This window comes from Lynx rufus, unplaced genomic scaffold, assembly GCF_022079265.1.
Source record: "Lynx rufus isolate CCGP_SWC_20201006 ecotype Redwood Valley unplaced genomic scaffold, mLynRuf1.p SCAF_7, whole genome shotgun sequence".
Taxonomy (NCBI): Eukaryota; Metazoa; Chordata; class Mammalia; order Carnivora; family Felidae; genus Lynx; species Lynx rufus.
In genome coordinates, this window is record NW_025814889.1 from 72,547,831 (window position 1) to 72,563,971 (window position 16,141).

Below are 16,141 nucleotides of genomic sequence, written 5' to 3' on the forward strand. Positions count from 1 at the left end.
GCAGCATCTTTAGGCACAATCTAATGATATTTATAAGTGAACCATATCCCTGTGGACAAATTATGGAAACTAGTAAGCTCAGCTATTTGGGAACTGGTTATAGCCATGCAAGACAGTTTTTTAGGAATTTGTGCATCAATTTTTGACTTTCAACAAAAATCGCTTATAAGCTAAATAAGTATTAAGTTCTAAAAAAGCTTTGAGGAAAGATATATAACTGATATGTGGTAGTTGCAAAGGTGGCATGGAAGCTGTAAGGGAAAGTATGTCAATCTGGGGCAGTGATCTCTAAAATTTGTATCAGCACACTCCAATTCCATGTCTGAATTTCAGACATGTCTACGTTGTTGAACCCAGGACTGATTGACAGTACCCTAAAATATTTGTCCCTTTTCCTTTTTGGGATTTAGTTGGTAATTTTATGGACCCCCTTTATATCGCCATTCATCAACTCGCCCCATTTGCCTGCATGGTTTTTAGGATCTCATCAGTAAAACCCAAGAGAATCTACTGAATAGAGATTAAATAATGAGATAGTTCATTTAGGTCAAGAATGGTAATTGGCATTTCACAAAAGCAGTAATTCATTTGGGCAGTACCCATAAAAATGTTGGTGCTCCCTAATTAAAAAGTACAAATGAAAAAAAATATTTTGACTCTCAAGGAGACAGTGAAACTAACAGAAATCTGGTAAGGGTGGGAAAGGAGACTTTCATGTGCTCTGCTGGTGGAAGTGTTCATTTATTATAAATATCACGGATGAAAATTTGGCAATGTATACATCAAAAGCTCTTGAAAAAGCCGTGCCACTTAAAATCTGCTTCTAGAACTTAGCCTAAGGAAATAGTAATTGAACATGTGCACAGATACATATGTACAAGGATGCTCATTGCAGCGGTGTTTATAAAAGCAGCAAATTGGAAACAATTTATGTGTTCATCAGTGGAGGAAATGTTTATATTGTAGTGATTAAGCATGACTCAGAGCTTTAATATGAAGCTAGAAAAATGTGATAGATGTTTATAAAACAGTATGTAGGGTATGGTACCATTTTGGGGAGTGTGTATGTGAGAGAGAGGGAAAACCTGAAAGGATGCAAAACATTAAGCTCAGCTCTACGAGGTTGGATTACGTATGACTTCTGGTTTTTCCCTTTCTTACTTTGCTGCATCTTCAGAATTTTTTAGCAGTTAGTATATATTACTTTTATTATTGGGGGAAAAAAGAGGTTATTTTTATTCTAAGAAAAAAGTAAACTGAGCTCCTGCTACCTGCAATGCTCAGCAGAGAACTCAGGGTTGGAACAAGACCCGGCCACTAGTCTTCAGAAGCTAATAGTGTGGATAACAGAGTGGGGAAAGAGACTGTGATCTGTACAAATATTCTGGGTCACTCTTGAGTACACCTTGATCATTACAGAGTCACCATCAAGGGATGTTCATGGAACATTCTGACATGCTTGACTCTAAAACCAACCTAGAGTCCTCGCTTCTGGATACCCCCTCCTCCTTGAATGGGCCCTCTGTCCACTGCACTTCCCTCCCATCAACATTCCTGGACGCCTGAGTCCAGTCAAAAAACACGCTTATTCATCCCCAGTTACTGAGCTGGTTTCCTCCTTGGCTCCCATGTGTGTCCACATATGTCTCTTTATCCCTGTTAACAGGTTATTTCCTCTTCTTCAACCCTGCTCCCCACAATACTAGTCTTTCTACCTTCAGCATCAATCCTTGTCATTTTTCTTTCTACTTTGCATTTTCTCACTATTACATGTTCTTACGGGCTGAGGAGGAGCTCTCCTCAAAGGAACAAATTGGTCCTGGTCTCTTCGCTTTGTGCACAATTGTATAAAGTAAAAATGTCCCACGATTACTTATGCTTTGAATCTGCCTGCACTCTCCCACAGTTAGGGAAAACAGAGTATATCTCATTTATAACTGTATGGCCTGCAAATAAAGTTTCATTGTGCTCTGTGTTTTGTGAGATCTAAATATTTACACAAAGGCTTTTGCTTCAAAAGTTTGGTTTCCCTAGAACTTGCTACATGCATGGATTCAGGGTTTACTGAAAAATCAAAGATCCGATATTTTCACTTTAGTTCTCTGCCATGATTAAAGTTTGCTTTTTTTCCTGTTGTGTCCTTCTTGGATTTAGTTAGTTTTGTTTTACTTAAGGAGGTGTTAAAGACTACAGAGAGCCATGTGTTTTTTCCACATTTACATATCAGTTGCTCTTTAATTGTGTGAGTGTTTTGATATTGTTTATTTTTCGTCATGTAATTCCTCAACTATTATCGTTAGATCTTAAGCCTTTTTTGTATCCTGCTTTGTATAAAGGTCGACACCATTGCCCAAATGAGCTTGGACTACTCTCCAGTATCATAGTAAATGACAACCATATCAGATCAGGAGTAGACTATTTGAAAATTCTGGAGATACAATCAGAATATCACTTGCTGTCCAAGGCAAGTTTCAAACACCCTCACACATAAATAAGAGTTTGAGCAAAAATACCAATTACACTGCTTTTTATGCAGATCTTGGACAAATAACTTAAGTTCAGCATTTTAAGCTCTCGAAATTAGATGCCTCTATTGTGAAAGGGAACTTCCAGTCTTGTGTTTTGCAGGGTTATTTGGGGACCTGATTTTGTGGACACTTGAGAAATATGAGATTGAACAAATGTTAAGCAGCAAGTTATGTTGTGGATTTACCAAGTGCTGATATCAGGGATTCCAGGAGGGTGCTTAGTGAGACAGGCTGCTCACCTAGAACTAACCTAAATGCCACAGAGCAGTGACACTCAGGAAACAGTGACGCCTGTTTCCTAGGTCCTCTCTTACCCTGGTCCTTCTTTCCCCACCTAGAAGAGAGACCTCATCATGTCACCCTTCATTTGCCTGAAGCATCTATTCAAGGAGAGGTCTAATGCCTCATTTCATTCAGAGATTACTTATGAGAAATTTTCCTACTAAGTAATTACCATCTTTGGATCTGTCTTTGTGTCCACTAGGACATTCTTTCTCAATCGCTTGTCCTATACTATGGAGGTCTGAACCGGGCTCCAGGTACAGGACCAGCACCCACTCGTACTTCTTAGCCAAGAGCAAAAAATTTTCATGTTCTTAAATTCACGACTGTAGCTTGAAAGCACTGGGCACAGTATTTTGTTGCTTGCATTTTTTATCCTGATTTGGTTAAGGAGGATCCTGCCCTGTGGGGCTCTTTTGTTGAAGGAGCCGCCCCATAAATAAAAGGAGGAGAGAAGCCAGCTGAGAGGAGGGAGGCCTGGAAAACATCGCTTGTATGAATCACACCTGACCTCCCTACTTATTCCCTCTCCTGCTCTCCTCAGCCAAGCTGTTACTGCTCAGACCTGTATGTCTCCTCTGCATCCCAAGTGTGAAATGTCAAAGGCAGCAGCCAAAGGCAGAGGTAGTCAGGTCACTATTTCACAGTGGTTGCCACCAGTTCTGGTGTACTGACAATGAACGTGGGTGTTTGTTGTTTTTTTTTTTTAACCTCTGTAGCCTTTAACTTTCAGTGCAGCGTTAGGTCAAGTGGCTACCCAGGAGTAACTGAATGCTAGGTGGGTGAGATCTAGCATCTTCGGAACCAGAGAGGGCATTGGGTATAAACAGGTAGAATATAGTGTAGACTCCAAACTGTAATTGGATATTTATTTGATATTTTTCCAGAAAGACATGAGTATTAACAGCTAGAGACTGTTTACTTCCTCGACATTTGAGACATTTGCCTAACACCCTAGTGGGGTCGTCCAGGTGGGGAAGTCAGTAACCATACAGAAGCCATGATCTCTAAAATAATTTTACCTGATAAATTTTCAACCTCTCTTCAAGTGTTTTTAAACTTAAGCTGCTGAACAGGAAAGATTGGCCTTCAGGGTATTTTTGTTTTTGTTTTTCCAAGTTTTTATTTAAATTCCAGTTAGTTAACACAGTGTAATATTAGTTCCAGGTGTAGAATTTAGTGATTCATCACTTACTTACAATGTGTGGTGCTCATCATAACAAGCGCCCTCCTTATTACCATTCCCCCCCACATCCCCTCCAGTAACCCTCAGTTCTCTTTAGTTAAGAGTCTGTTTTCTGGCTTGCCTCTCTCTTTTTGTTTTCCCCTATGTTCATCTGTTTTGTTTAAATTCCATGTATGAGTGAAATCATACGGTATTTCTCTGACTTATTTCACTTAGTATAGTACCCTCTAGCTCCATCCACGTCATTGCAAATGACAAGATTTCATTCTTTTTGATGGCTGAGTAATATTCCATTTTGTGTGTGTGTGTGTGTGTGTGTGTGTGTGTGTGTGTGTATACCACATCTTCTTAAATTTTTTTTTCAACATTTATTTATTTTTTTTGGGACAGAGAGAAACAGAGCATGAACGGGGGAGGGGCAGAGAGAGAGGGAGACACAGAATCGGAAACAGGCTCCAGGCTCCGAGCCATCAGCCCAGAGCCCGACGCGGGGCTCAAACTCACGGACCACGAGATCGCGACCTGGCTGAAGTCGGACGCTTAACCGACTGCGCCACCCAGGCGCCCCTGTATACCACATCTTCTTTATCCATTCATCATTTGATGGACATTTGGACTCTTTCCATAATTTGGCTATTGTTGATAATGCTGCTATAAACATCGGGGTGCATGTATCCCTTCGAATCAGTATTTTTGTATCCTTTGGGTTAATACCTCCCTAGTAGTACAATTGCTGGATCCTAGGGTAGTTCTATTTTTAACAGTTTGAGGAACCTCTATACTGTTTTCCAGAGTGACTGCCATCAGTTTGCATTCCCAACAACACTGAAAGAGGGTTCCCCTTTTTCTGCAGCCTCACCACTTGTTGTTTCATGTGTTGTTAATTTTAGCCATTCTGATAGGTGTGAAGTGGTATGTCATTATAGTTTTGATTTGTATTTCCCTGATGATAAGTCATGTTGAACATCTTTTCGTGTGTCTGTTAGCCATCTGTATGTCTTCTTTGGAAAAACGTCTGGTTCAGAGTTTTTGTATTTCATCTTGATGCCATTTGACTTGGTAGAAGAGTAAAGATAAGGTTTTGAGTAGGTATCAAGAAAGGCATAGAGGTCAGGACTTGAATAATTCATCACTGAATAATCAGTCATTTAAAGAAGTGTATCAGTATTTATCATGAGAGACTATTAAAATTTTACTTCATATAAAGCAAAACTGTAGGAAAGGAATTGCTTTTTAGTTCTCTATTATTTCAGTGTCCTGATGGGTGAGTTAGGCCTGGAGTAGAATTACTACTGAAAAATCCATCCCTAAAAAAAAAAAAAAAAAAAGTCTTGTTTATAAGTCAGTCTTTTAAAATTCAGACCAGGCCAGATTTCTTTTTTGTTATGTATTCTTTCCAACCCTACATTGAGTTTCTCCCTTTCTCCCAGTTGCCCAGCAGGGCCTTCTGCCAAGCAATGGGAAACCTGGATTTCACAGCAGCACAAACCTGGTGCCCTTTTCCCTAGCATTGCATTCCAGTAAAACCATATCAGAGTTTGACCTAGTTATTTCACACAGACAACTGTTGCCAGGTCATTGAGGCTTTCCTCCAAATAAAGGACCATGGTCTTCTGTCACACAGGAAAGACGTGCACGCAGACCAGACTATCCAGGAGCTGCCAGCCAGCCTGTGTGGCTGAGCAAGGGCCATGCAAGGGAGAGTGCCTAGAGCCGTGTGCAGATGTGGATCTTATTCCAGATCTCCTCCTTCAGACCTTCGATGAGTCCTGCTGGATGCCACCAAAGGCAACAGAATGTGGGCTACAGAGAACAAGTGGCTTTTGTATACTTTTCAGACATCTGTAATGATGACCAGGTTTTCATGACTAAATTCCACCCCAGTTCACCTCCCCCTTTGTCACTGCAAGGAAATTTTTCATTTTTTCCCCCTTCTATGTAAAAGTTTCCTCTAGCAACTGCCCTGATTGTCACCAATAGTAACATCCTCATTGAAAGGAAGAGAAATCGGGGCACCTGGGTGGCTCTGTCAGTTAAGCGTCCGACTTCAGCTCGGGTCATGATCTCACGGCTTGTGGGTTTGAGCCTTGCATCATACTCTGTACTGACAGCTCAGAACCTGGAGCCTGCTACGGAATCTGTGTTTCCTTCTCTCTCTGCCCCTTCCACACTCATACTCTGTCTCTCTCCCTCAAGAATAAACATTTAAAAAATTAAAAAAAAAAAAGAAGAGAAATGGAAGGAGCCTGAAGGACTTTGTGGCTGAATTGAAAAAGACAGGGCTTAGCATTTTTGTATAGCTTTAAATACTCTTCAAGTTTATGGGTGTTAAGTAGCTGCAATTTTAAATAAAAAAGTTGGGGAGTGGCCCCAGCCTAACACACTGTTGTGTCTGTTGTCCTGGCCCCTCCCTGCTCCCAGCTATAGGGTCTCAAGGCAAAGTCACACTGTTTGTGATTGGAATCCTTGGTTAAATGGCACTGTGATGGGGAGTGTTCTGAGTTAGGTCAGCAGCATGCACTCCACAGGTGAAGGAACCTGCTAAATGGGATATGTTTTGAATACTAGCAAGAAACCTGCCCCCACTCCGTGGTGGAAAAGACAGGAATGACAAGTATCAGGCTGTATACCCTCAGCAAAAGATCTGTCTTTTCAAAAGTGTGAAGTAAAGGAGGAAGGAGTGATTAGGTGATTTTTTTATTAATTGATGGTAAATGCAGAAAAGAATTAATCGCATTTAATGACTAAGTGTTTCCACCAAAGGACTGCAGAATGCAATCTCCCCATGAGTTTTTAATGGAGAAAGAAGTTAAAAATTTTTAAATATTACCTATCAGTTAAAAAGTAGTCTGATTCTTAAACAACAGCAACAAAATTCACATGAGCATCCTGACAAGCTGTGTGAGAAACACAAACCCAAGTTTTTGCTTAGAGCAAATTAAAATAATTCTGTCCAAATCCACATGGTAATAAAAGTTGTTTGACTCTAGTAGGTCCGAGTTCTGCCATTATTTCTTTGTTTTTAAGCCATAAAGCTTTTATGCTCTGAACTAAAGGCTTATTTATTTATTGTTGCTGCCAGGGTCATTTGTTTATTTGTTTTGTTTGCTGGGAGTGAAGGGGTATCTTCTGTGGATTCAGGAACATATACCAACAACCATTGTAGCTTTTGTGTTTATCAAAACACAAAATGTGTTTATGCATCATCTGGCATATGTTTAGGGTTATACAGTGGTACCTTCTTAAAGTGGTGAGGTCCAGAGAGAAGCCATGAAAATATGGCTTAGGAAGGATGGGATTTTCATAAATAGTGCTTTGTCTTAGATTTTTCTTCTTGCTAAATGAACCTCCGTACTTCAGATAGGCACCTCTGGTTATTGTGTTTATTTGCAAACATTATTCTCCTTTGCTGTTCGAGGAGGGAATAATTCTGAGATGATTGTGTTTACATACATAATACTGATAGTTTCCCATGTGTTTGTAGAATAATCATAAACTGCTTAATTCAAGGACTTCTTTCACCCAGAACAAACTGTGCTCGCAAAGATCATGGTGACCGCGACCTCTTAGTTAAGTAACTAGCAGTGGATTTCTTTTTCTCAGTAAACACGATGATGTATCTATTAAAGCTAGAAAATAAACACTTATAATTGACACTTTGAAAAAATTATATTAAAATTTGTTTTCCCACACAGGAAGAATTTAATGGAAAACCCGACTCCCTCTTTTTTAATGACGGTCAGCGAAGAATCGACTTTGTTCTAGTGTATGAAGATGAAAGTAGAAAAGAAACCAATAAAAAGGGTTCAAATGAAAAACAAAGGGTAAGTTTTTTGTGTGTGCTATTTTCCGTTTTATTTCTTATAATATCGTGAAATGAAAAAAAAGTGCTATTTTTATGTAAGCAATAAAGTGAAACTGGTATTTGAAATATGATATACCAAACATACTTTCATATTTTCTCTGCTCATCATTCCCTCAAGGCATGTTAACAGATATATATTTTTTTAAATTTGAAGCAGAAACTTCCTCAGGCTCTTAACCTCAGTTGGTTTCACAGCCAAAGGCAGACTTTATTCCAAGGAATTGCATTTTCTATCTGTAGAAGAGATTTACATTAAAATCATACTTGGCTATTTGCAACTAGGTTGGGAAGGGACGCTGATGATTAGTGATGACAGCCAGTGTAGTAACCACTAGCCTTCAGTGTGCTCTCACTCATGGATGCTGGGTGCCTTTTGCATGCATTGTCTCGCTTAATTTTTACATAACCTACGGAGGTGCCTTCTGTTATCGGAGGTGCCTTCTGTTATCGTACCATTGTAGATGACCGAGTTGACCCTTAGGTTACAATGACTGCCCAAGGTCACCAACAAATAGTGGAGCCATGGTTCAAATTCTTGTCTTGAATTTAGAACCTGTGCTAGTCACCTCTTCCATTTTCTATCACTTACTTTTCCTTCCTTTTCATCCGTTGCCATTCAAGCTGCTCCTCCTTCCCTTTCCTCCTCTTCAAGTTTTCTTAAGTAACAAGAAACATTTTTATCTTGAGATATTAAACCATTTAGTAGCCTAGGGTTATAACATACCTGGATCTCCTTTACCTGAACCCAAACTGTATTAAGCTGAAACAGGACAAAAAGAAGAAAGCATACATAGGTCACTTTTCCCCCACTTTGAAAACAACTCCCTCATTCTTTGTTTGTTTTTCTCACATCTATGCTATTCATATACACAGCTTAAATTATTCTCTCTGGACTTTCTCTCTGAAATACATCATTCTTAAATCTATTGATTTCTGCTCATTATTTCAAACCAGCTGATGAAACCTGCTTAAAACGAAGCAATCATGCCTGTTTTCGTGTGTTTATTTTGGAAGGGGTAAGTTTCGTGTTTTGCATTCACATGGTATCACAGAGTAAACGCAGGCACTGGAACTTAACATTCACATTCTAATTCTGCCACTCCAGTTATTTGGAGTAATTCTAGCTGATATGATAAACTAGTTCTGAATTACAATGTCTTAACATAATAGACGTTTACTTATTTCTCATGTCAAATCAGAGGTAGCATCCCTGTTTGGCAATATGGGTGTAGGGGTACGGGTAAGGCTAGGTCCCTTGCAGTCATTCAGGGACCCAGGCTGACACAGAAGCTTTGCTATATTCAACCAGGTAGTTTCTAAAATCATCCTAGGAATCAACATAAATAATAATTTAAGAGGATGGAGAGGATGTGCTTCGTTACCACTTTGGCCTGGAAATGACGTCAATTTTGCTACATTCTATTGGTCCGAACTCTGGAAAATGGAAAATGTATTTTCTGGCTGGACAGCCATTTCTCTGTAGGAACTCCACATTGTAGAAGTGGAACATGAATCTTTGGTGGACAGCAGGCTAGTCTTGGCCATACCTATTAACTGGCTATATGACTTGAATGAATTTTCTGGTCAGTATCATATTTCATTATCATTTTTGAGATGCATATTATTTTTACATTTTGACATCTTTCAAATCAGGGTATGTCTTACAAATGGCATATCATAATTTCATTGGCTGAATTTTTCTTATGGATATGTAAAATATTGGTTCATCACACACTAATGGCTTCTTAGATTCAGGGAATGGGAATTCCAATACCTAGTCCATAGGCTTATGGTAAGGATTAAGTAAAATATTATGTAGAAATGTGATATAAATTGTTAGCACATATTAAATCATATTAGATAATAGTAATTCCTATGCCCTTACTCTTATTTGTGGCTTTCTTAAAACAGTGTGCTAGCATGAAAGGCATGACTCCTCTTTTGTTATTATATGATTTCATCACTAGAGGAATGTAGCTTAGAGTGTTTTATCATTTTCCTGTGGACACTAAGATATATTCTGTGCAGTCATAGTCACCGTCATCAAATATTCATTAAGCACCCCTATGCCAGTGGAACTGCACTAAGCACTATGTAAAGTAAGTTAAACAAATCTAATCCATTAAAGTGTAAAGGAAACAGTTCTGGTTTTAGACAAGAGCTTCACTGCCATGGTGAAGGGGCCCTAGAGCTGCTTACATTATTAATAAGTGCTGCATTTGCTTTACCCAGAAACAGGTCCCAGGGTAACTCTCATAAATCAGGAGAAAAAAAGTCATTAATTTGGCAGTCTCTGAACTCATGGATAGATGTACCATGATGTTGGTTTTTCTAACCCGTGCTTTGAAGTGCTTTGAGACCGTGTTTGTACATATTCCTTAGACTCCACCAGAATTTAAAGCTCAGCTTTGGAATCACATTTTTATTAATCAGAAACACATTTGTGAGTTCCATCATACCCTCTGTCAGGCCTTATTCAGGATTTAGGACTCCACCAAGGAAAGGCAATTCGAAAATCCTGTTTTCTTTGAGAGAAAAAAAAAATTATGTGTAAATCATACTGATTTCCTAAAGCAACACCAAGGTTGACTTTGTCAGTGGCTGATCTAAAGAGTATTGTTAAATACTTTTCTAGAAATGGAGAAAGAAGTAATAGGGCCACAAAACATAGAGGAGTAAAAGGCTACATCTTCCCATGAGCAGAAGAGAAAATATTTTTTCTAGCTAAATCTCCAAATAGCATGTCACTTTGTCCCTTGATATTAGTGAAAATACCTCAGGAACTTCACACCTTCCTTTAAAAAGTACAAATCAGGGTACCTTGGGTGGCTCAGTGGGTTAAGTGCCTGACTTTGGCTCAGGTCATGATCTCATGGTTTGTGAGTTCGAGCCCCATGTAGGGCTCTGCTCTGACAGCTCAGAGCCTGGATCCTGCTTCAGATTCTGTGTCTCTCTTTCTACCATCTCTTTCCTGCTTGCACTCTGTCTCTGTCTCTCTCTCAAAAATAAATAAACATTAAAAATATTTTTAAATAAGATCAAAAGTGTTAATCATTTAGGCATGGGGAATTATTATAAGTTGTTTCAATAATGCATGCCCATTTAGCCTACACTATCCTGGGCACTGAATCAGTTTGAAGGGTTTTTGTTTTTGTTTTTTGTTTTTCTGCAAGAACTCAAAATGTCTTAAATGCTAAAGGAAATAATTTTCTCACTTAAGAAATAGCCCTCCATAAAAGCATCTGGGCACCTGGGCAGCTCAGTCAGTTAAGCATCTGAATCTTGATTTCAGCTCAGGTCATGATCTCACTGTCGTGAAATCAAGGCCCAAGTCGGGCTTTAAGACAGAGCATGGAGCCCACTTAGGATTCTCTCTCTCCCTCTCCCTCTGCCCATTCCCCATGTGCATGTGTGTTCTCTCTCTTAAAAAAAAAAATGTAGCCTAGAGGTAAAACCATTTCTGGGTTGGATAATTTATTGACTTTAAAGAGGTCGTCAGGAATTGAACTCATAACATCCTTTGCCCTGCCGGCCTCATTATGTTTCTGTTCTTAAACTGACTTCACTTGGTTACAAGATGGCTCTTGTACTCAAGGCATCTGGAGGTGAGAAGAGGGAATGCCCTTTTTTAAGGGGGAAGAAAGCTCCCCTAGAAGGGCCCTAAGCAGACTTGCCTTCACAGTTCATGGTCTGTCACAGTCTGTTCCAAAACTTCTTGTTGGCAAGACAATGGAATTACTACTTCCCATCATTACCACAGACACATGAAGATTAGCCTTTCATCTTTTATTTATTTATTTATTTATTTATTTATTTATTTATTTATTTATTTTTAAATATTTATTTATTTTTGAGAGACAGAGCGAGACAAAGTGAGACTGGGGGAGGGGCAGAGAGAGAGGGAGACACAGGATTGGAAACAGGCTCCAGGCTCTGAGCTGTCAGCACCGAGCCTGACGCAGGGCTCGAACCCACAGACTGTGAGATCATGACCTGAGCTGAAGTTGGACGCTCAACCGACTGAGCCACCCAGGCGCCCCTAGCCTTTCATCTTTTAAATTGCCTGATCACCCAATACCTGGAAAACCATCAGGCTTTTCTTAGCAGTGAAGAAGGGGGAAGTGACTGACTGTTCAGTAGGTAGCCAGCAGTGTGTGGCATAGTACATGATTAGTGATATCTAAATATGTTCCATGTACATTATGAAGAGCAGAGATGTCCTAAATAAAACAAGTTTCTGTATTTTTCTCCAACCCCTTCTGCTTAGTTTTGTTAGCAATGCTTCTTCCACTTCCTTTTGCTAGAACTGCGAACAAGTGGCAGAATCGATCTATTTTGAATTGTGTTTCATATGACCCTTGACTTCCCTTCCAACATATGAGTTTATGACCAAGTAAAGGTAGAATTCGGGGGATGGTAAAGAGGGTGGAGGGGTCTAGGTAGCATAAAGACCATATAAGCAATCCTGACTAAGTGTTTTATTCATTTAATTTTTTATCTGCACAAGCCATTCCTAAAAGTTAACAGAAAATTCATTTCCTTGAAGTTAGATGAGAATTTTTGTATGGAAATGTAAATTTGTATTTCATATCTGACTTTAAGAATTCTTTAGTATGCAGCAGAAGAATCTGGCTGGTGGACACCATAGAATGTGAGGTTTTTGAGAAATGAACAATCGAACTAAATTGTATCCAAACTTTAAAATAATGTGAGACAGCTAACTAATTGGTTCCAGATCCTGTGATCTTTTTAAAACTGTTATCCATTGTTTTAGATGAGTTATCATGAGGCTGGAAATGTTTGCCTAGAAGCCGGAAGAGATCTCTTTGGACATGTTTCAAAGTTCATCAAAAAGTTCTACTACAGTGAACACATTATATCTCTCCATTTACTGAGGTTTTATACATTTTTTTAAGTTTTTTTTTTAATGTTTATTTATTTTTGAGAGAGAGAGACAGAACATTAGCTGGAGAGGAGCAGAGAGAGAGAGTGGGAGACACAGAATCTGAAGCAGGCTCCAGGCTCTGAGCTGTCAGACCCCGATGCAGAGCTCAAAGTCACAAACTGTGAGATCATGACCTGAGCTGAAGTCGGACGCTTAACCGACTGAGCCACCCAGGCACCCCTGAGGTCTTATATTTTTTAGTAAACTTTTATAACAGTGTCCATGAAGATCTTGTCCATTTTTAATTTCAGGTGTACAATTTAGTGATTCAAGACTTAGATACCACACCTGGTGCTCATCACAATAATTATAATCCTTAATCCCCATCACCTATTTAACCCATCCCACTCTCCTCCCCTCTGGTAACCATCAGTTTGTTACCAGTTTGTTCTCTGTAGTTAAGAGTCTGTTTCTTGGTTTGTCTCTCTCTTTTTGCCCGTATGATCATTTGTTTTGTTTTTTAAGTTCCACATATGAATGAAATCGTATGGTATTTATCTTTCTCTGATCTTGTACATTTTTACTATTCTTTTTTAAAAAAAATTTAATGTTTATTTTTGCAGACAGAGGATGAGTGGGAGAGGGGCAGAGAGAGAGGGAGACCCAGAATCTGAAGCAGGCTCCAGGCTCTGAGCTGTCAGCACAAAGCCTGATGCGGGGCTCAAACCCACGAACCATGAGATCATGACCTGTGCTGAAGTCAGACGCTTAACCTACTGAACCACCCAGGCACTCCTTAACTATTTTTATTTTAAAATTTTGTTGATATTGTCAGAAGCACTTTAAATTGTGGTTTGTGATTTATTGTGTATAAAGTCCATTGGTTTTCCTAAGTTCTACCAAGAAACCTTGATAAACTCTTTTTAGTTCTAACAACTTGCAATGGATCTTTTAAGTGTTCTCAGAAAAAGACCACATTATCTATGAATGATGAGAGTTTTGCTCTACCTTTGCCATCTTTATACTTCTTTCCTTTCCTTGTCTAGGTGCAATGGCTAAGACCTCTTGAATAAAACCAGGAACACATAGTAGTCGCTATTATAGGGTTCCTGATTTTAATGGGAATGTTTCTAAAGTTTCCCCATTAAATATCACAACTGCTATCAAGTTTTGGCAGTTTTCCTTCAAAAAAGTTAAAGGAGTCGCCTTCTAGTCCTAGATTGCTAGGAGTTTTATAACTGGATTTTCAATTTTATCAAATGCTTTCTTTTGTATCTATTGAGGGATCACATGGCTTGACTCCTCCTTAAGTCTTATGTGCATTAAATATATGGTCATTTGTGGCCAATAGATGATAACAGTATAGATAACTCAAAAATCATTTATTATTGACTTCAGCTCGCAATGTACGTTTTTCCCAGTCATTAGCTCCTTACTTATGCTAATACTACATTAACATAGTTTATTTATAATTCATTATAAAGTATTTGAGGTCACTTACAGAAATAATATCAAGAATGAAAAGTAATTAGATGAGAAACACAGAGTGACAAATGTAAAGTCCAAGAAAATAAAATGAAGCCAGGTGTCAGAGTAATAAAGTGACTTTTTAAGTAACCATAGGTCCTGTTCAGAAGTTAGTGTTGAGCTATAAATTTGCCTCTGAGTTTCCTAGTAGCCAAAGAAAATGGGAGATGTTATTAATAATACAGTCTAATGTCTTAACACAATAAAAATAAAACTGTCCAAAAGAAACATAATGTTTTGATAATCTCCCAGAAAGAAATTTATTCCATGGAGCCTCATAAAAGGGAAGCCATGATTGACTAGACTTAACATTGGCCTATCTTCTCCAAATTGAAGAACCAAAGGGATGGCAGAAGGGGATTATGAAGAATCAGAACAGTATAAATTAATTCCTGGAAATGACATGTTCACCACAGATAGTCCATGAATTGGAAACCTGAGGCTCATCTTAGGATAGGTTAAGAAGAAATGATGGTAACCATTGTTGGCTGGTTTTACCTTCCCAGATAACTTTTGGTAAGTGTCCTCTCTTCTATTGTAGGGAGCAAAATCAGGTTTAGCTTCAACTCGTTAGCATTTTAGACTAAGGTAGGGAGCCCTTTATATTTTTATCTCCTTTCTTTACACCCTTCTTGCTTATACTAGGATTGTAGGTTAAAAGGAATAAAGTAAACTAGAATCAGCAGTTTCACATCACAGCTACAAAATGTGTCGCCTGGTATAAGCATGTTTGGTTTTATTTTTGAGTACTCAGCGTAAGAGCAATGAACCCAAATCTTCTTATTCCCAAAATGGGAAGTGTCCTTGGGCCCAGACTGTCCTTAGAACAGAAAAACAAAAAGGACCGTGAAATCCTAATAAGTAAAACCTGATTCTTCCATTTCATCTCACAAAGATGTGGAGAACAGAAAATGCTTTCCTTTCCCTGCCTGGTCCTTCTGAGATCTGGCCTTAGGTTTGAAGGAAGAAGCTGTCGTTTGCCCTGTCCCAAACATACACATGTGTCTCACTTTTTAAAAGGTATAAGATGGGGAGAAAGAACTATGCTGAATTTTCATAAGGATTAGGCTTGAAAGGGCTAAACCATCACAAAAGAATAGCTGCTGTATATACATAGAGAAGGCGTGTTTTAAAAGCAGTGTTTCTTAATTTTGTCTGAGAAGAGGCACTTGTTTTGCTCCTTGAAAGTAGATTGTTCAGACAGCATTGTGTACCTACTGAGTCAGAATCTCCAGGAGAAGAGCCCAAAAATCTGCATTTGAAGCCAGTGCTCCAAGTTGTTTGTATAAGTAAGTACATTTGGAAAACCTTGCACTAAAATGTTACAGTAGTTATCTCATCAGTGAGATGTTATTAGATGATAGTTTTCCCCTTCTCAAAAAATTTCTGTTTTCTAAGTTACCCACAAAGAGCATTTGTTTCTTTTATAATTACACCTAAAATGTTAATTTATAAAGAAAATTTGAAGTGAATTTCAGCTAAATATTCGCTTCCATTCCATGCTTATTATTTAGAATGCTCATCTTTTTTCTGTCCCCTAGAGAATACACACTACCTACTTGAGTAAATTCCTCATCAGATCAGTCCACTCACATTAAATATTTTATCACCAACATGTGAACTTAAATTAAATCCCAATTAAATAATTTATTCCACTTACCAAACCTTGAGCACATGATATATAACTAATAAATAGCGTTTAGAGTAATTAGACGGTAATTTTTTTTGTACAAATTAAGTACCTTTAACTTATTCCTCATTCATCTTTGTAGGCTTAACCAAGATTGGCAAGTTGAAAAATACACTGACAGCATCATCAGTACTTTGCCTAACAAAGCTGTAAGAATATGTGAAATTAATCTATGCAT

The 16,141-nt window shown here is 38.5% G+C and overlaps 1 protein-coding gene across 3 annotated transcripts in view; it reads left to right on the plus strand.

The window, feature by feature from the left end:
• Window positions 1-16,141, plus strand: part of ANO6 (anoctamin 6) — a 196,690-nt gene that overhangs the window by 104,789 nt on the left and 75,760 nt on the right. For all 3 annotated transcript variants that reach the window (XM_047064841.1, XM_047064843.1, XM_047064842.1), the window contains one exon: window positions 7,692-7,820. In XM_047064841.1, coding sequence (XP_046920797.1) covers window positions 7,692-7,820 — 129 coding nt within the window. The remainder of the gene's footprint in view (window positions 1-7,691; window positions 7,821-16,141) is intronic.